General features: G+C 37.0%; 1 protein-coding gene across 1 annotated transcript in view; it reads right to left on the bottom strand.

The window, feature by feature from the left end:
* The window catches only part of LOC103770080 (dedicator of cytokinesis protein 4), a gene marked incomplete at both ends in the record, with an annotated part of 79,412 nt that extends 62,426 nt beyond the window's left edge, over window positions 1-16,986 (bottom strand). The window contains 7 exons of the mRNA XM_008937329.1: window positions 3,541-3,692; window positions 5,468-5,552; window positions 6,929-7,077; window positions 11,010-11,106; window positions 13,608-13,663; window positions 15,916-15,956; window positions 16,903-16,986. Of these exons, the coding sequence (XP_008935577.1) occupies window positions 3,541-3,692; window positions 5,468-5,552; window positions 6,929-7,077; window positions 11,010-11,106; window positions 13,608-13,663; window positions 15,916-15,956; window positions 16,903-16,986 (664 nt within the window). The remainder of the gene's footprint in view (window positions 1-3,540; window positions 3,693-5,467; window positions 5,553-6,928; window positions 7,078-11,009; window positions 11,107-13,607; window positions 13,664-15,915; window positions 15,957-16,902) is intronic.
* Between the last annotated feature and the right edge of the window lie 4,731 nt (window positions 16,987-21,717).

Here is a 21,717-nt window from a genome sequence, read left to right as displayed (position 1 = left end):
CAATGACTTAGGAAGCCAAGAGACAAATGACAGAGCTAGGTTGTGACAGCTCTTAAGGTGTTGCCACAGCTCTTTACCTGCACTTTCATCAGAATTGCGCAGAAGAGTCAAAGCAGAAGGCTTTGGCACCTTTGCAGGACATGAAATGCTATAGTTGTGGAGTGCAGACAGTCTCCTCTCATTCCTCATTTTTCTGAGGGAGGCTGTTCATTTCATGCATGCATCAGCCATGGCCTAAAGACCTCTGAAATATCCCACATGAACAAAAATTACACATCACACCACACTGCTGTTCACCAAGAACAATTAGCTTTGGTTTAATCCTGTTAAACCTGGTTATGTTGTTTCCAGGTCTAGTCCACAAAGATCATATAAATTAGTTCGTTCTGTGATACAGATATACCTTACATTTAACGTGTTCTTGTGAAAACTCTCTTGGTTTCTACGTTTTCAACATCTTGAGAGGTTTCTGTTTGTTTCCTGAGAGAATTTTTTGTTTTGATTTTGTTGTTGTTGGGGTGTATGTTTCTTTGTTTTGCAGACGGTTGCAAACTACCTTCACAAATTTCATCTTGTCATTGCCCCCAGGCCCTGGAAGGTAGTTTGGATTCATGGCAACACACTTCTTCAAGGTTTGCTAGTAATGGGATGAGGAAGTTCACACATAATAAAACAGCTGCAAACAGACACTGGAGTCAGGAATCAATAACTAAAGGTCAGATCACAGCAAGCATGTGACAAACATCTCTAGAATTTGTGCTTTCATGTGAACTTGAAATCCAATCCATTTGCTTTCACACCATCACTACCGCCATAACCTTATTTTCAGCAATCCATAACACCCAAATTGTTTTCTGTCAAGGTCTGAAGCTTTCTCCTAAATCTATCACCTGCTGTGGCTTTCACTGGAGTGAACACAAAAGATGTTCCCTGATGAACATTTAAATCTCAGAAATTACAGCAAACTGCTTTGGTGACTAATGTCCAAAGTGCAGGCCAGAATGAAGAGCCAGTAATTAGCAGCTAGCATTTACAATAGTTGCTTATATATGATTTTGTTAATAATAATGATCAATTTACTCAGTATAACTTACCTTTAAAGCATTGGTTAGTTATCTTGCCCAATGACAAAGCACAGACAGAATTTTGTCAAATTCAGCCCATATTCCACATGGTTTCCCAAATGCATATTGTCATAAGACAACAATTACTACACAGTCATGGCTTTCTACACACTGAGAAACACTTTTTACCTTATTAGAGGCTTAGAGCAGTAGCTTTTTTTTTTTCTTATATTTGTGAGCTGTCTTATCTAAGGTGTTTTTTGTTTTGAAGTCTAATTCTTTGTTTCTCTAGTAGCCAGTCTTAAAGCAGATGATGTTTGTTTTCTCCAAAACACGTTCTCTCTATCATGAGAAGAGCACAGAGGAATGTAGTGGCTGATGACCGGAAGAAATGCACCCCATGGGAAGGACTCATGTTGGAGCAGCTCTTGAAGAATACAGTGGCCAAATTATCAATGGGAGCCTTCTGACCAGAACATGACCTGACATTGTGTTTGGTTTGTATGGCAAGGTTTTGACAGAGGTGAGGTCACAGGGCTGGCTTCTGTGAGAAGCCGCTAGAAGCTTCCTTTATGTCAACTAAATCCAATACCAGCTGGCTCCAGGAGAGACCCACTGATGGCCAAAGGCTAAGCCAATCAGTAATGGTGGTAGCACCTCTGTGATAACATGTTTAAGATGGGGGAGAAGCTATGCAAGGGCAACAGCAGCCAGAGAGAGTGAGAATATGTGGAAGAACACTGCAGACACCAAGGTCCGTGAAGGAGGAGGGGGAGAAGGTGCTCCAAGCTCCAGAGCAGAGATTCCTCTTGCAGATGATGGTGAGGCAGGCTGTCCCTCTGCACCCTGTGGGGGTTAACGGTGGAGCAAATATCCACCTGCAGTCTCTGGAAGATCCCAGGCTGGAGCACGTGGACTTGCCCAAAGGAGCTTGTGACACTATGGAGAACATGCACAGGAGCAGGCTCCTGGAAGGACCTGAGGACCCATGTAGAGAGGAGCAGGTTTGCTGGCAGGACTTTTGATCCTGTGGTGGACCCACACTGGAGCAATCTGTTTCTGAAGGTCTGCACCCCATGGAAGGGACTCACACTCAAGCAGTTCATTAAGAACTTCAGCCCACAGAAAAGACTCATTTTGGAGAAGTTTGAAAAACTGCAGCCCATGGGAAGGACTCATGTTAGAGAAGTTAATGGAGAACCATCTCCCATGCAAAGGGTCCCACGCTGAAGCAGGGGAAGAATGTGAGGAGTCCTCCCCTTAAGGAGGAAAGAGCAGCAGAAACAATGTGTGATGAACAGACCACAACCCCCATATTCCCTGTCCCCCTGCACCACTGGGGTCCACCTGGGGAGGAGTTAGATATATAGAGAGATTATATATATATACAGAGCGAAGTTGAGCCAGGGAAGAAGTGAGGGGTAGGGGGAAGATGGGTTTATTTCTCATTACTCTTCTCTGATTTAACTGGTAATGAATTTATTCTCCCCAAGTCGAGTATGGTTTACCTGTGACATGAATGATCTCTCCCTGTCCTTATCTCAATCCACAATCCTTTTGTCATACTTTTTCTCTCTATCCTGCTAAAGAAGGGAGTGATAGAGAAGCTTTTTTGGGCACCTGGCATACAACCACAGTCAACACACCACACCCATCACCTCTGCATAAGCATTTAATGGTTCAATCTTCCTGGCATATTCCTCAAACAGAACTTACAGTGCTATTGCACTAACTGCGCTCTCCTCCTATGCTCATATTTACTTAAGTGCATAGTGGTTCTGCTACTGTTCACTCCCCATGTTCCCCCTCTCAGCCAGAAATGTGCTGGGAGTAGAAATAACTACTGAATATTTAGAAATGCAAAGGTTACCAGGGCTCTCTCGGAATTTAAGATCCCAGATAAACAGAAAAATAATAGTTCCAGGAACCAGTTCCCAGCTGAAAAAAAAGAGGCCAATCAAGCTCTAAATGGAGGTGAGATTGATTTTGACTGTTTCACTGAAGAACAGGCACCTCCTCATCGAAGTACAGGCTCCTTTTATAAAAAGACTCTTAATTCAGTAAGGGCAGCCCTCCAGTCTCACATACCTAGGAGAATTCATCTCAAATACTGCAGAGCAAGCAGCAGTTCTAATTTTTGAATATGCACTGATCAGAATAGAACAGAGGTCTACCTTTAGGTCACAGAACTAACGTTCACTCTGTATGTATGTAAGTATATATGTTCATACACAAAACCAAATGAATACTGAAATAAGTAAACAAGATGGAGAAATATACAATATTTAAACCTAAGATGATATAATTTCTATTAAGTATAGAATCTGAACTTCAAAGGGAAGCAAAGCATTGTCCTGAATCAAGACTAACTTCTGCTTGTTTCTAAAAGTGAAGTTTGTTACCTGGATCAAAACATACAGTGCATATTGACAAAACTTATGTAAAATCATTATTCTAGTGAAAAAACATGTGGTACCTGATGGGCCTATTTTCTTTACTATCAAAGAGCGAGAAGATTACTTCCAGTTCCTCTCCCAAATTGGAGCACATCAGACTCTTCATCTGAACAAAAAGATGGTGGCTGCTTGCTGGTACTGGTGTGTCTTTTTTTCGATGACGATGCTCCATCTAAAAATGCCACAAAAAAATAAAATAACCAGTTTAAGTTAATTATAAAATTGCAAAACAAAACCAGGTAAAAAGCCATAATACTGAACTACTTTCTTAATCCTAATTGTTAAATTTTTAATTCCATATTAAATTGTAATAGGTTTTGTGGCTTTGGTTTTTTCGGTTAGTGTTGGGGTATTTTTTTTTGTGTGTGTGCGCATGTGGCTTTTGTTGTTTTGGGTTTTTTTTGTACCTGAGAAGGAGAATGCAAGGAAGTGACCTTCCCAGTGTTGCACTGCATCATAATTATCTCTAGGAGAAAAAAGAAGTTCACCTTTTTTCTACTCTGAAAATTCTAAGCCACTTTAAAGCTTTGTGCTGTAACAATATACTATTTCATATCTGGTTTAAATACTTAATGATCTGATATTCTAGTATTCAAACACACAAAAAATGTTTTTGCTCAAGACTAAATACCAGTATTTTATAATGAAAAAAGAAAAATCACATCCATATTTTATAATCTTTGGCAGACTGATGTATAGAGGCTACTAAATTATCTTCAATTGACCTCGTAGTTTAAACGTTCACATTTTAATCACCCATCTAGAGTAGGACAATATTAAGTTGCACTATTTCTCTCTTACATTGTACTAAAAATAATTTTAAACAGCAATCTTTCTAAGCTATTATCCTTCAAACTGAGGTTATCTTAACTTTTTTTTTTCCTCCCTCTTTATATTTGAAAGCGCACTCCATGAACTCCATTATTAGTTTTCTGGGTGATTCTTCCTCTGTGTGTTTCTTGTTATGATTAATGGTTCCTCACTGTATTTCATCTAGTGCATCAACAGGAATCCATAAGATTACATAAAACTTTGAAAATGCCTGAAGGTACACTGATTCAAGCATGAAGAAATTACTATTAGGCTTGACATTACAAGTTATCAACATAAGTAGTTACAAATTATAAAAAAAAAAAATTACAATTTTGGCTTCATGGAAAGTTGTAGCATTTACATATTTTTGCTCTATTCCATACTTAAACACAGAAGTTAACATTAAAAAACCCTGCAGTTTATATAAAAGCTTAGTCTTAAGCAAGTAAGGCTAAGAACTTTGTGTAACAGCTGCAGTACTTAAATATGAGCCAAAGCCCATATAAATGAATTGGCAAGTTTTCTCAGATTTCTGATTTAATATCATTAAAATTAAATCAGAAAAAGATTATATTAAATCAGAATGAGAAATAACAGTGCTGGTTTTAGTAAATCAAGATGGGCTTTCATAGCCAAAGGAGAGCTTTTCTATGCAGTTTAACTGCTATTTACATTAATATATTAGAAAAGACCAATAGCCCAGTATGATTAATTGTGACAGTACTTGTACCATGAGTACACTATTATATTTCCACAAATCTTATCTAGCAGGACTCATGGGTCAGGTAAAGCGCTAATGAAGAAGAGTCTCATAAGCTTTTACCGATGATAAAATTCATGCTAACAGTCACAATTTTAATGATATATCAGGAGACAAAACTTCTAACAAAAATTTCTAACAAGAGCATGTGTGCCCACAAATTTGACATCAGATCGAAGCATCTCGTACAGATGTAGAGATGACATAACTGTTCAGAAGAAAACTTCTTTCCTCATAGTAAAACTCATGACATTATGAAATGCCAGTTTATTTGATCTAAAAAAAAAGTATTTTTTGGTTAAGTAGAAGAAAGCTGCCATCAAAGCATCAGTATGCAATTTGATAGCACAAGCACTAGGATTATATTCACCTACCAGCCTGTAGAGCTCTGTAATGCTGATCTCTTCAGGATCCACCATAGCATATTCTTTTCTCGGAACTAAGTCAAGCCCTAATTGCCTGTATGAGAAATAGAATAGCAGTAAGTAGCTTCAACAAACAAAGGAAACAAATTAACTCATTGCTTCTATTTACATTTCACAGAAACATTACAATGAGCAATGTGTATGGTAATTGGTACTCAACAGATGGGTTTGGTTTAATGTATTTTCACTGTTTTTACAATTTACAGATGATTCCTCCCCTTTCTTCACTGTGTAACATTAATAGAATACATTTCTCCACAATTTTTAGATCTGTTTCACATTGAGGACAATGTACAATGGATATTGTCCTTTGTACTACTGTGGATATTGTACAATGTGAATCGCACTAGTATTGTCAATTGGAATGACAACCATGGGAAAGAAGATAAAAAGAAAATCCATCAAATGCCAAAATATCAGCTTATTTTTAATTTGGACTGGATGGCATCAAAGCTTCTTGGTTGTATCCCCTGAACAAAATAATGACATGAACCTGAATCAACAGGAATAAAACTTATTTTCAACAGAGCAGCAAGCAATAAAGATTAGGAACACATACAGGGCAGTCATGCTGAATTTAAAAAAAACTTGAAAGATCAGAAAGGATTTTTTTTACAATATTTTCAAAGAGTAGGAACTGACCATTTCAAAAACCATCACAATTCCATTTGGTTAGCACAAAATTCTAAGCAGACAGTTAATCATATACAGATAATCACAGTTCTTCCACTATGTTATTTATCTAGACTTTCAGACAGAAGTTGTTGCAGAAACCTCTGAAATTCAGTTAATTCTATTACTGAATATTGCTGCATTTAGTCAGAATTTAACTGAATTAATATACACTAAAGAAAAAACTTAGGTTAAAATACATTTGGGTGCTATTTCCATTCTCTGATTTAAAGAAAAAAAAAAAACATTTTTGTTAGTTCTTATTAGATATTCAGATAAAAGAAAGATGCAGAACACAGTGGCAAGATGTATGTTAGAGATGCCCAAGTAGGAATTGAACTGTGTGACAAGTCAAAAAGGAAGCAACGTCAGCCAATATAGTTTCAGTTAAGACAACAGAGCTATGCTAATTGCATCTTGTAGGAATCTGGCCAGCTGTGATTTAAAGATCTAAAAAATATATAAAAGGATGCTGCACATATTCCAGTGTAATTGTCTTGTAGTTGGTACCACTATTTAGAATAAACTGCGAGAAAAAAATCAAAATGAAATGACAGGTCATTTTTCACTGTTAAAACACAGTGGACAGGAAAAGAATAAAGGAGTAAATCCATTAAAGAAAAGAAAAATTAACAACTGTCAGAAATTTGTTCCTTATTTCAACATTCTACAGTGATCCTGAAGCTGTGGCATTATAATTAGATGACACTATTTTCATATATTATTTTATTGACTCACTCATTGCCCCAATCCAGACGAGCAGTGATGTGTCGCTTGACATCCTTCATTCGATCGTGGGTGAGGTGGCCAACGAGGACCTGCCTTCGCAGGTCTAGGATTTCATTCATTATGTGCCACAGTCGGTGAAAGAGATCCCCCTCATTCCTCTGTGGGATAAGAATATAATTGCCCCTATAACACCTATATAAACTGACAGTCCTAATAAATACAGATATGCTGGAGAAATCAAGAAAAATCCTTCTTTATTCCCCTACTTTGTCTTTTTTCTCCCCATCGTACTGTGACCATTTTACCTGCATGCATGTGAACGTGTGCGTGCATACAAAATAATTTCAGAGCTTGCCACAGATTCTGCTTTGACACCATACTCCAAAATTTCACTCCAGCTCCTTATATCTCTTGTTAACCAGTCTAATGTATGTGATGGATATGACAAAAAAATAAAAAAAATTTCATGCCATAGAACTCTTCTATTCCAAGAGCAGATTTGCTCTGTGCTGCTGTCTCACCCAAACGCAATATCTGATCATGTAATTCAAGACTATATGAACTCATACGCACATAAAGGGATGAAAAAATTAACAGCTGCTAGCATTCAAGCACTGAATTATAGTGTTAACATTCTTTTCACTTTTTCTTGCATGGACATAACTGCACATGCTACTGTCTAACCATGAACAAACAGTAACATGTAAACAGAGTCTTGTCCTGACAGTTGTTCTACACGTAACTGTCAAGTAGGAGAAACTTTGTGAGTATGATTGCTTTTTTAAACCACATCCTTCTGCTCTAACTACATACCAGTTAAGGACATAAACAATTCACCACAACAGCTTCCTCCCAAACTAAGGGTTTTTTAACTCTTCTTTCTTTTACTTGTTAACAGTTTTTCAGAGCAACTTTAGCTTGAGAAAATTATTGCAATCTTCATTTAAGTGATACGTCACACAGCTGAAAAACCCTTCCTGCTCAGTTTTTTTTTGAATTGTTAAAAAAAAAAAAAATAAAACAACCTAATCTCGGTTCCCTTTTTTTTATTCCTATGAACAAATCTCATAAAAACAAAGTTCAGCTATTGCTGCTAAAAATACTTTATGAAAAGCTAAAATTCACTGAGAAGCATTACTCTCTGTCAATAACTTTTATATTCCAAGGGCTCTGACAACCTGCTGTTTGACAAATCTGATCCTTTTATTTCACATTCATTCACTTCAATAAGGTCATTAAAAGGGACATGAATTTGTTTTTTTTTTTTTTTTTTCCTTTTTGGCTTTCTCTCTGGAAAAAGGACAGTGAGTGTATTTTGAATACATAATAACAAGAGCAGTGATGAAAAAAAATGCCAAAAAAGAAACCACTTCAGTAATAGCAATGGGAATACATGACCTTTATAAGTAAAAGAAATCCAAAACTTGTCATGCAAATAGCTCTTGAAGCAAGAGGCAAAAAAGACTATGTAGGAATGTTACAGAGTACTAGGCTGACAGCATGGTTTCACATTTTCCATCAGACACTAACTAGTGTATAGATTTCATTTCTACAGTTGAAAACCCAAATCAAATAAACATGCATTCAGGCGCATCTTTGTTTTCAGTAGCCAATCATAAGCTCTGATGAATTAAATTATTAATGTGAATACAAGAGACCTGCTAATGTTTAACAACACTATCAAGCTCAAAATAACATTTTTAGGTATCCTTTCTTTTCCAAAGCTTTAGAATTTGTCTATGAGTTGCTTGTATCTCAAAGTGCTGAGTGGATCTGCAAGCAATTGTGCTTGCTTTATAGATTTAGGTCTCTACACTAAGACATCATAGTTTTGCTTTATTTGTCAGAGGAGAAGCAACTGATCTACTTGCTAATACACACAAAGCAACCACATTTAGACATGCTTCACAGATTTGAGAAAACTACTGTTATGATCTACAGAAATTTCCAATAAGCTTTAACAAAAGTTTGTTTCTCAAGAAACACTTCATAAGGCTTAATTACAATTTCTCTGTCAATTTTAAAATGATAGGCTATTACTGAAGAATCCAACAGAAAGAAATGCTTGATTTTGTAGGTTCTTGTATAAAAGCTTTCACTAAGCAAATTAGCAGCTTCTCCAATTGCAGTTTTCAGAAAGATCACCTGGTTCTGAACAGCCTCTCTAAACACAATCCATACAATCATCTCAAAAAGACAGTAGACTGGCTACTTCTGTACCATCCTCACTTGAAGGAAGTCTATTGGCACCATTCATTGCTGTTTCTTCTGTAGGAGAAGCAGCCCCTGTATCAGCAGTAGATGGCTAATCTTATCACAATTGGTCATAATTATCAACACACCAATGAGCTAAGATGAGGGGTTGAAAACTATGTAGATGCAAGTGAACAGGTCTTTTTGTTTCATGTGTGTGCATGCTGCCAAGTCTAAACCATGGTTTGGTTGTAATGTAGTAGAATAGAATGTCAAATGTTAGAAATGTAAGAAGATCAGGACGCAAATCACAATTAGAAAGTGAAATATTTTAGTTAAATCTTTGAAGACAATTCTGCAGTCAAGAGAAGGCAAAATAAAGAGCTAACATAGTAAAAAGAAAATTATAGTAATTATGTTTTAGATTATGATGTGCAAAACAAAAGATGTTAAAAGATGCAAAATGGTCAGCAAAGGCTGAATTTTAGCCAGAATAAAGAAAGATATCGAACAGGTTTATTTCTCTGTGTTGTAAGTACACTGAAGCAAAATAACTTCTGCCTACGGTAGTAGCCAATAAAAAGGTAACAGTAGGATTTCTTACAGTGAATAAGTCACCGGTCTGAGACTTCCCAAAGAATGGGAGACTGCAGTGGTCTCACAGGAGACACAGGACTGTAAAACAGTCTAGGGAGCTTCTACTCAAGATTCTATTGATATTGCACAATTTTTAGATAAAAAAAGTTGAATAATCCCACATCTATGGGATTTATATAATGGAGTAAGATTTGCTTAAGTGACTGGTGACTCAAGACTATAAATAGGAAACCATCAGGTGGCTTAGTATGGAAGAGTTTTCTCTTTGCAAATAAAGTTTGTCTGCCTTAGGTGAAAAAAAAATCCCACATTTTTATTGATATAATCTTTGCTTAAGTTTTTAAGGGTCGTAATTACAGAATTCAAGAGACCACATTTACAGAGCAAGCACAATAGGTCTATAGAGTGATAAATGGAAATCACAGAAATAACACACACCATAGTTGTTCTTTGAAAAAGAATATTTGCTTATTGCTACATTGTGGTTGGTACTCACAACTGCTATTGGAACACTATATCCAGCTCTTAGTCCAGAAATGCAACAGAAAATACAACGTGGGTTCAGAAAACAGGAATGATTAATGCTAAAAAACATGATTTAAAGTTAAATCTGAGGAGCTTAATCTAGTAAATTAAACAGAAAGCTAAAACTGTTAAGTATTTATTAAAGTAGAACTTTTACTTAAAGCTTATGATGTGTGAGATAAAGAAGTTTAAAACCAAAACCTAATTCTGCAACATGTGGTAGGTAAATCCAAAACCAGTTCACTATTGCTAGTCACACTCTTCAGCCTCCCTCAGCAATGAGGATTCAACAGCTGGCATCCCTTGTTCCCGGCTCCATATACAAGAGAACCTGGTCAAACTACATTGACATGGTGCTTTTGAGTCTATGGACATGAGGAAACAAAAATATATGACAAAGTGAGTCTAAACTAAATCAACTGCCTGAGAGTTTTTCAATAATATGCTATATTTCTCATTTTCAATAAAATACCAATATTGTTTGTTACATTTATTTCCAGCACTTCAATACAGCAGACAAAGGAACCCTTACATCCAACAGCTACACAATGAAGCTGGACAAGACTCAATCAATACGTTGCTAAAGTTTAGCAGCAGCAGTAGTCAGTAATTGGAACAAATTAAAACATGCATTTAGACCATAATTAGAGCAGTTAAAAATCAAACTGAATGCTTTTTTTATGAAACACATATTTAAACTAGGTCAGAGCATCTAAACAACAGTGTGTCTTTTGATCTGCCATTAAATCAAAGTAACATTAATCAGGGTACTTACCACATAGAGTTGTTTCCACATTGCTCCCCAATCTCTTAAAGTTGATGTCATTTCTGTAATAACAGAATCTTCTGTTGGAATAACCATTTCAAATTGTCTGTAATGTGCAGAAGAACACACAATATTACACAAGCATTACAAATCCCATTACAGTTTCTAGTACAAAGACTTCCTCCTGCCAGCAGTGGCATCTATCAACTTACATGGGTGCTCCCTGAACCTGTCACACTTTTTATTTCTATATTGCATTTAACTGCCATGGAGAAGTCTTGAGTGAAAATAATTAAATCCCCATGCAATGTCTTGGTCCTAGAGAAGTCAAGGTGAGTTTTTTACTGTGAGATACGCAAGTTAACAACTACTCTCACAGCAGAGTAATTCCCACACTTTCCAAAGGGACCTTGCCCTTTAGCTTAGACACAAGCCAGTGATTGTTGCCAATCTTTTTTTTACATCTGTGTTTAAAGAAATAATACAGAAATGTCATTCCTTTAATTAAATGGGGCTATAAAAACTCAAAACAAAACTAGTACAGTGTGAGTTCTTGCCTATTTGATGTTGGCCAACAAAAAGCTGAGTTGGTGTGGTCAAGACCAAACTCTACACCACACCATCAAGTTTTCCAGGTTTGTTTTTAATCACAGTACCATAGAATCAGGTTGGAAGGAACCTCAAGGATCACCTGGTCCAATCTTCCTTGGGAAAAGCATGGTCTAGATAAAATGGACCAGCATCCTGTCCACCTGAATATTAAAAGTGTTCAATGTCGAGGAATCCACCACTTCTCATGCGACATAATTCCAATGGCTGATCATCCTTGTTGTGAAAAATTTTCAAAACTAACTTATTTATTAGGATAGTTTACAACAATTTTCTTTCACTGAAACTTTAATTTTATCCACAACCACTTTTAAAGGAGAAAGGATCCTTAAGGCATGAGAAACCACATGTGGATTGGAATCCATGGCAAACAGTGTTTAACATGGAGCAAATTTCACCAAAGAGAACGAGAAATGTTTTTTTTTTTACGATTCCAGTCTTCATAATTATTTTTGCCCATCATGAATCATGGATGTTCTTTCTACTCATTCATGCTCCCAGAATGGTCATCTACACCTGACGTTTAACCAGCCATCTACTACGATAAGAAATGTCTCTATCTAAAGAGGTGTCAAATCGTTATGTATCAGTTCTCTATTAATAAATCTAAATAAATTATAAAATGTGAGTACTCCCAAATTAAGCAAAACTTCGGAAGAAACTATGTTGATCTAAGATCACTGACAAATAAAAAAAAAAAAGTGATACTGTCAAGGTAAGTATTACATCTAAAGAAAATAAATATTAGTTTTTATTCACGATATTTGAGTTCCAAAGCAACCTTTTAAAGCTAATTTTAACCAATCGTTCTGTTTTTTATTAACTCTTCTTAAAAAGAAGAGATCAGCTGTTGTCAAAAATAGATATTGGCTCTTCATCACCTGAAGAGAAGAAGAAAAAGAAAAAAAATCTCCATTTATAGTTGTGTCATTGAACTGATACATTATTTTAGCATTTTTTTTTTTAAATGCCAGCTGTCTGCCACAGTACAGCTGCTGTCCTCAGAGAAAACAACTGATCTTAAACAGCAGATTAACAGTCAGCTTCTCCACATAGTAACTTCTAGTTAAGGCAATACCATTTGCAAACCAAACTTGTCAACAGGAATAGAAAACATGCAATCATTTTCTCTTTATCCTAGACAATACAGACTGATATTCTGAAATGCTGGGGTTTGAACCCCGAGCCCCTGAATTAAGGTTGACATATGGGTGATTCCCACAGCCCTTCATAAAGAGGGGGTGAGTTTGCCTTATAGCTTCCCCCCAGGGTGCAGCCGGCCCTGCAGGGAGAGCCAGAAGGGAAATGAGCCCCAGGGGTCCCGCAGTGAGTTGACAAAGGTCAGGGGTCTGCTTGGGGATAAAAGCTGGGACCACTTGCAGGGAGTCAGGAGTGTCTGTCTGTGGAGTGCACTCCCCAGAGCTTCCTGGTTCAGGGCAGACCTCCTGCCTCTCCCTGGAGCTGGGCCCCAGTCTGTTTAGGCCTTTGTGAACGCGGGTCGATCAGGTGAGAGTCGCCATGTGGGCACCTTTTTCTCATGTGTTTAACTGGCTGGTCTGGCTGTTTCCCATGCCAACTATGGGCAAACTCGGTTCCCTGTTTGTACCACCTGTTGTGGGCCGGGTCATGTCGTTTGTGGGATCGTTGGGGGTGGCGTCGATCATGTACGAGCTTGTTGACCTGTTTGTACCCCCGGCGGTCATTCATACAGTAACATTTCTGTCTACAATACAGTCTGCATATTGGTTCATCTCCCTGCTGGCTGTATCATTTTTGTTGGGCCTGGTCATTGGCAAAACAAATTCCCAGTTGTGCTCCACGTCTTTTCAAAACACATCACTTCAATTTTAAGACCATCCAAGATTATCTGGTTAGCTAAGGAGCTGAAGTTAAGATGTTGTGACATAATAAAATCACCACTTTACCTTATAAGCAAAAGCTCTTTGGAACAAGTAACTGACCATGTTTTAATATAGGAATCCAGAACATTTCACCTACCCTTTGTTCTTAACACATGCATTTTTCAAGTGAATGTAGTTGGATGGAAATATGCCCTGAAAAATAAAATAGTTTAGATAAAACAAGCAAAAACCTCCCCTTAAGTGAGTTTGGAATACCATTTAGTACCACATAATAAGCAAATATGTGCTGCATTAAAAGTCCTCCAAATAAATACCAAACAGATGCACAAAAAAAAAAAAAAGGCAATATATACTTGGCATAGATCTAATTGTAAATAAAATGCCATATTCAGAGTGTAAACGCTTCAATACTTTGGAAAATTAGAAGATAAGTGTTTAGAATATGTAGAATATTGCTTGAAATCAAACATATCCTAGATGTTTATTAATTAGTCCCGGCTTCCAAGAAACAGACAAACTTGGGGGTGGGGGGAAGGGGTGGGGGTGTAGGCCATAATGTCTTATTATTAGCATCTTAAAACTAGTATGTTCAGATGAGGGTTTTCAAACTAAAGCAAAATGAATAAAGTTAACCAAGTTCAAAATAACAAAGTGAAATTAATAAGGAAAGACAAAGTTTTATTTGGTAGCTACTCTGCCCTGCAGTGCCTGGGAAAGCTGTGGTAGATGAGTTTCTGTTTGGGAACACAACACTTTCGTTTGCAGCAAGGCAAAATGCATATCTGCTCTCTTCGTAATAAGCACAGCTCCATACAGCTTTCATTTGTGATGCTGGTGCCCCATTTTCTTTTAACACAGACAGGAGATCTTCAACAAAAGTGCATCTACTAAGTAGAGACAACTGCCCTTGTAAAGGCCTCTACTCCTCTGTAATGTAAAGTAGTTCAGGAGAGCATCTCCCGAGGGTAGTGAGATGTACAGGCTTGCTCCTGTAACGATGTGCCAGACAACAGGGTGGCTGCAGACGCACACTTACTGCACACCAGCTGCCACAGATCATTTCTTCGAGTGTCAGAGCTGGCAGAATAACAAGAGAAGAATCTTGACAGAGCAATACCAAGAACTAGTGGAGTTACAAGGTGGTTTTATTATTTTACTTGCGGAGAGACTCCCTTCAAAAATCCAATTCAGAAAACTGTTTCCATTCACACTAGGAAAGCAGAAAACATGTACCTCATTTCTTCACACATCAAGTCATGTTTAGAAAACCTATTCTTAACTTCTATCAACACATTTGACAGACAACAAAGCATGACTGACAGCAAGCATGTGGTGAGAATTGCAACAAAAGACACAGAAGGTGCAATAACAAATCCCAACTGCTCACGTCTTGTAAATCAAATTGCAATATATATCAATGAAGTCAAAGTAGTAAACATCAGATTAGACTCTGGCTAAATTTATCCCCCACACTGAGCTTCCATATAAAGCGAAGGAAATTTGTGAGCAGGCCTAGGCACAAAAAGTCACTGACTTATGATACGTACCCCTAGAAACTTTTGAAATTAATGTATGTATGCCCTATTTTGCAGCTGAGGAGGCTTGGAAATGGAGAGAGAGAGAAGAGCGAAGCTCACAATAGAGGTTAAAGGAGCAACACAAGATTTAAGATCTTTCTTCAGTGGCTTTAATGAAACTATAAACTTCAGTACCATGTTGAGAAAAAAGAAAATCTTGACATGGTTTCCCATATGAAAACCAAAACATTTACAGCCACAGAGGCAAGTCAACAGGAGATATTAAGAAAATTGAAAGAGAAGTAAGACAAATTAAGCTGAAACATATTCAACATGAATAAATGCCAAAATACAAATTTCATAATATTTCATTTCTGAGTGCAGGGGGGAAAAAAAAAGTAAAGTCTGGTTTAGAGTACTCTCAGCTATATTACTATGGAAATCAAAGACTACCTATCAAATAAAAATAAAATGAACAACATATTTTACATGGTCATACATATCTTTTATTCAGCTGATACTTTGCATGTGGCTTCTATAAACTAGCTGTCCCAACTGGCTGCTCTAAATTAATTCACAACATTAAATAAAATAGGTGCTGTCTAACCAGCTTTTCCACCAATATTTCCAATTTTTATTCTCAGTAGTCTTTTCCTTTCAACTTAGCTTCCTCTGGGTTCACAATCTAAAAATCAGAATAGAAGAAGATTCAGAGCCTCGAATTTGTAAAGTGTATCATCCTAGTACATTGGAGCATTTTAGAAGTGTAATCCATGTCCAAATCTAATTAAAACAATATCAATAATGTACTTAACACTAAGCTCTACTTTTAAGAGTAAATATCATATTCTTACATGGAGACTATAATCTTGTAAAAAATAAATGTGCATCTTTCCCAAAGAATGCAAAACCATAACTAAGCTTTACCTTAGCATTGGGGTTTTTTAAGGCAAATCCTCTATACCATCCTGTGAAGAAAGAACATTTTGATTTTTAATGTAAATAATTTCCATACGTAAAACAGAGTTCATCTTTCCCTTTTGGACAGATATGACAATTACACAGTGCTGTTCAGACTGTATTATAAATTTAAGAGTCTGTCCATTCAATTAAAGGTATTTTGTTCAAACCAGCTCATATTCAGATCACTTAATTCACAATTTTAGTAATTATTTTTTAACCCTGTATCCTCAAATATTTCTAACAACATAACCCAGGTACATTTTGCACTAGACACCACACCAGATAAAATAGAAATGGTTTTGCATACCATATAAACATTTACAAATAATTTTTAGACTTCATGCTCTAAATCTATTATCACATTGCTATACAAAATTCATAATCTGACTCAAAGGAACAGATCCTATGCCTTCTGTAAGAAAATATCTATATACTCCTAAACAATAAAAAAAAACATTGTCAGACAAGACTTAGCTAGTGCATTAAGGAGGCAGATTATGAAAAAAATTTAACTTTCTCTTCATTTGCTAAAATCATATTAGTATTCTCTACCTCAGAACAGAGGCAGAAGAGAATGTTTACATTGCTTTAAGATTTAAACTTATGACCCTGAATTCACTTGAAAGGGTCTTGATGTCAGCCAGTCTTCCCTTGAAAACACCAAGAAAGCAGAAGAATCATAATGACAACTCCTTGCTGTTTGAACTGTTATCCTCTATGAATGCTTATTAAACAGAGAAATTAAATAAAAAGCATGAACTGCAAATTAATTATTATATGGATTAGAGCTCACTGGAATAGTGAAGAAAAATTAATAGGCCAGAATGTGTTATATTATTGACTTTAAAAAAAAAAAAGTTTTCATTTAAAAACATAAATGAATAGTAATGGGGTTCAAATCAACAGTATACAAAACTTCATTATCACTTGAATTCCGGCTTGTGAACTCACCATCACATTTCTCTAGTATTTGAACGGTGTCTCCAATCTCCAGTGATAGGCCATGTGGGACTGTTCCTCGAAAACCAGCTATTACTGAAAAAGACAGGAAGTTTCAATTATTTACAGTATCAAAATAGAAACTATTATTCCTCTTGTTAACAAAGCAAATCTATTAAGAGAGGAAATTAAGCATTATAACAAACATGCTTACTGAAATTTATTAAGCTCTAGAAAGCTGTAGAAAGAGCCAGAGGTTAAGCCACTTTTATGAGCACAAATTTTAAAATACAGAACTTGGAAAAAAACCTGAAACAATTATAGACCTACTACACATGAACAGAAAGCTTGTGCTGGAGAAAATTGTTAGCTAGACCATAACTACTCTGAAGGACAGAAACTGTTTTATTCCAAATGCTCACACTAACCCATAGTAGACAGACTTTTGCAAGCTGAAAATGACAATATTTGTGTTGCCATCTACAGCACCCACACACCACAAAAGAAGAAAACCTTATGTCACATTTGCTTAATGGATGCTATAGACCCAACACTCCATGTGATCCCAAATGTGAGGAAATGGTTAGAGGGTCAAACACGGTAAGGGCACGCACAGTCTCCCCTGCAGCCTCCCCCAAGCCAGTTAAGCCCAGGTCACGAGCTCAGGCTGGGACAAGAGCTAGAGAAATGGGCTTCCCTTGCTGGACATAAAACATGCCTCAGAAACAAAACATCCATCAGAGCAGTCATGTTTGCAAATACTTACAATGGTCAAATTTTAAGTCTTACATTCTTAGTGCAAAAAAATATAGCCAGCTATTTTTTTCTACCCAGAACTGAAGTACAATACTCAAAAGCCACTCGAAATGTTCATTCCTACAAATACTAAAAGTCCATTAACATTAACATGCGTTAAAATCAATTCAGCTGTTCAATCATGTGCTTCCTGCACTTGAAATTCGGTATTAAAATATCGCCTCATTCAGGCCATGGGACCAAACAGCAGTGATTTTGATTCTCTGTATTATAACATGCTTTTGGAGCTAAATTTTGAAGTTGAAGAGGAAAACAGTCTTCTACCAGTATCAGCAAAAAAATACTTAGTGGCCTAACAGGAACCTTGCTGCTATCAAATATCTATCTATCTAGATAGGAAAGCCTAAATCTCATATCAAATAAAAAAAAAACCCACACCAAGTCAGAGACATGGGAACAAGTAAGAAAACCCCATGGGTGCAGATACACATACAAAGGAACTACTCTTCCACCAAAGGACCTGCTAGATTTTGAGTCACAAGAATCCATTTTGGCATCTCTTGCCTGCTCTCAGAGGTCTCTCCCACCACAGACAGAGGCTGTGCTCAGCCACACTACAACCTGTCATACACGGCTTGTGCTTGTCACATTGTTTGTCAAAGGCAGCAGGAGAGATTAGCTGTCAGCAACCACAAAAACTGAAAACTCATTTGTCAATCTTTGGCAGAAAGTTGCAGATTTTAAGAGTAAACCAACAGGGTATGGTCTATACTGTAGGATGGAATCTATAAAAATGCACAAAATGTACATTTTGCCAAATCTTTCTTCAGAATCTGAAGGATTCGAAACTCAGTGAATTCAATCATTACTTCACTCATGGCAAAAACATAACAGGGCCTAACCCATCGTCTTTATGTAACCCTTTGAAAGAAGCCTTTAAGGTCATGTGCCTGGTCAGTCTCTAAGAGTTTAATATAACAAGTGACCAGTATTTGTAGTACTGAGCTCACTCCCTCCCTCCCCTCACCTCCTGCCCCCAAGGCATGTGTATTGAATCAATCTCTATTCATGTTGATACTCCTACTACTCAAGGTATTTAACACAGAACTAAAATACACTGGGATAAACATTATGAAATCTTAAAAGCTACTTTAGTTCCTCCACCATGAACAAGTACATCATTTTTTAAGAGGGCTGGTTGCAAAACAGCATTTATACATTGGAGAAGTTTGTCTAACATTTGTAAAATTATAATTTTTCATTTAATTCTTATACAAGATCTAAAATGAAAACAACTTATTAACTGTGAACAGATTAAAATGAACACAAAACTCCCTGAATACCAATTGAATCCATACATTCCCTTGCAGTATTGGAATGACAGGAGTCATTCTGGTCACCTTTCCAGCTCGCAAGAAACAGAACAGAATTATAAAGACTGCCCAAACAGCACTACAACCCCTGAAATACAATTAGGGAATTAACAGAAGAAGTATGCAAAACCAACCAAACCCTTATGTGTTATTACACTTGTGAGGTTTTTTTTATTTTTAAACTCCCTGAGATCAAAGGAATGACATCAATTTTCTCCTTAAGAGACAATATATCCTGTCGCACTGTTATGATCTGACTTTGCTGTGACATTCAGTTTTTATTACTTGGTTACTAGATCTGTTAACAGAAGTTTTACTTTTTTTTTCCTTTTTCTTTTTAAAGAGAAGTTTAAAAAAAAAAAGACAAAGATTGAAATATGGCACTCTGTAAAAAAATAGAATTCATTTTAGAACATGTATGGAAGAAAAAAAAAATTATACCATCAGATAGCTTCCAGAAGGATGGCCTGCAGAGTACCAGAAAAAGAAAGAAAGCAAGCAGCAAGGGCATCACCTGTACCACTAAGCCAGCACATTCACCCAACCCAGTCACAAAACTCTGGCTGAATTCTTGCAGAGGTCTTCCAGTGTGGTCAGGCTCCAAAGAGGCAGCCTGTGGTCATCAGCAGTGCCACTCAAAACAAAAGTGCACTACAGAGCAGCAGAGAATTTAATGCAAAGCACAGGAATCCACAGATAACATCACACAAATGTTTACTCAGCTAAATTTTCTACTAATCAAGTCAATTACAGAATTGGAACTGAGAGAGAAGGCAGCTACTCATGCCTCCTTAGTTTATCTGTGGCATATATACATAAGGAAGACCAACAATGAAGTCAAGGAAGGAGGTAGTTACAGTTCCACCGAGAAGATCCCAGTGTTCAGCAGTTCAGCTAGGATAAAGGGTTCTTAAGCCATGATAAAAATTTGATGTACTGAACCCTCTTGCCCTTTCTTCCAATGACCACATTGCTCCACAACACTGTGCAGATGTTCCTTAAAGAAAAGAAAGATGTTCTTTTTTTTAGTAGCAGTATGTGATTTATCACTCCATGGTGACCGTGGCTTAAGGTGTCCTCAACCTTACTTAAGAGCAGTATTTATCATACTTACAGAACTAGACCTTTTATATATGCAGCATTCACCAAGCCAGGTGCATCAAATATGCACCGTTTTCATTCTTGTGACAACAGAAGCTAGCGTGGTTCTCACTGCCACTGCAACTATATAGTGGAGACCTTAAAAAAGGATAGACAGGAGAAGAGAAAACCACTCTGAATATAGCTCACCTGCCAATATCTGTAGTCTTTGCAGATGCACTGCCCACATGCATGTCCCCAGGAAGCTAAGTATCAAAACCACTTATATCTAGACACATTTTTTTTTGGTCACTGTAGTACCTGAAGGTCATATAAATGTCCTGTTTGTGTTTCAAGCACAGACATAATGATTGATGCCCCCTTCAACCACCTTTCAGCCACAGGAGAAATGGGGAACTCTGCTATAAAAGTCTGTACGAGGATATATTCTCAGAAGTGTTTTAGAAACTGAGTTCAAGCAGAGCAGCCAGCTGGCATTATTTAATATTTTCTTGCTGCCAAAGGGTACTCAGAGGATAAGAAAGCAAGACAACAAGATGACACAAAAACCTAGTCCTTAACAGGTGAAATCATATGTCAAGAACTATAGTGACATGCAATATTAAAGCAGCTTTGGGGTCAATGCCAAGCTTAAAGTTTTTAGGATATCACAGGTGCAGTGAATCCCAAGTTATGAAACAACCCATTTCAGTGAGAACTATGGAGAGAGAATCAGAAAGAAGAACCTTTATGAGATAACCAGTTAAGCTACTTGTTTGTGATTAACAGCTAAAATTAATAAAATGTGCAAATAATTTCTTAATATTCTTCTACATTTCAGTAGAACAGAGTCAGTTCAACCAAGAATGTGACAGAAGACCTTACAAGACATCCTTTCTATGTGCTTCACAAAATTTTTCACTACAAGGACATGTGTGAATAATTGGAAAGAGGTTTCCAATCCTTACCTTCATACCAGACCACCATTGCAATTAGGTAAATGAGGAAAGAAAAGGAATAATGTGCTGGAGCTTTTATATTCAGCTTCTCAAAAGAACCTTCACCTTTCTGCTCTCATACAAATCACTGCCTGTTTGTGCTCACTGTTAGACAGGTTTACATATGCAGGTGCCTGGTGTATAAAAAGATCAGTCCATGCCCAAGGTCATAATTAAAGCCTGAGCTAAGCGGGGTTTTTTTTGTGCAGGAACTCACCTTCTGATCATCTAGAGCACAGACAGCATTGCTATTCTAAAAAATAAAACAAGATTCTATTTCTAATTGCAACTAGTGCATTCAAATCTTACACGTGAATTATCATTATAAAGGTGCATTTAAGACTCACCAAGAGCATGCTGGGTTTCATGGCTGGCTTGACTTTTTGTTTATAAGATGAAAATGTCTCCCCATAAAGAGTGCAATGAAACATGGTGCTCAAGATGTCCCCCTGTCACAAGTTAAAATAAAGCTCAGCACTCACAAAGACAGCCCAGAACTGCAGTGTGCTGCGGGAGCAGCAAGATTTACACCCCTGTATACAGGAGTCGACAGCAGTAGAAGAAACATCTACAGCAACTAATACCTCAACCAATACTTTTCACACCAGTCTACAAGAAGG

Source organism: Merops nubicus, unplaced genomic scaffold (genome assembly GCF_000691845.1).
Source record: "Merops nubicus isolate BGI_N331 unplaced genomic scaffold, ASM69184v1 scaffold1913, whole genome shotgun sequence".
Lineage (NCBI taxonomy): Eukaryota > Metazoa > Chordata > Aves > Coraciiformes > Meropidae > Merops > Merops nubicus.
The sequence above is the reverse complement of the archived record's forward strand: the minus strand, read 5'-3'. Positions and strand labels throughout refer to the sequence as shown.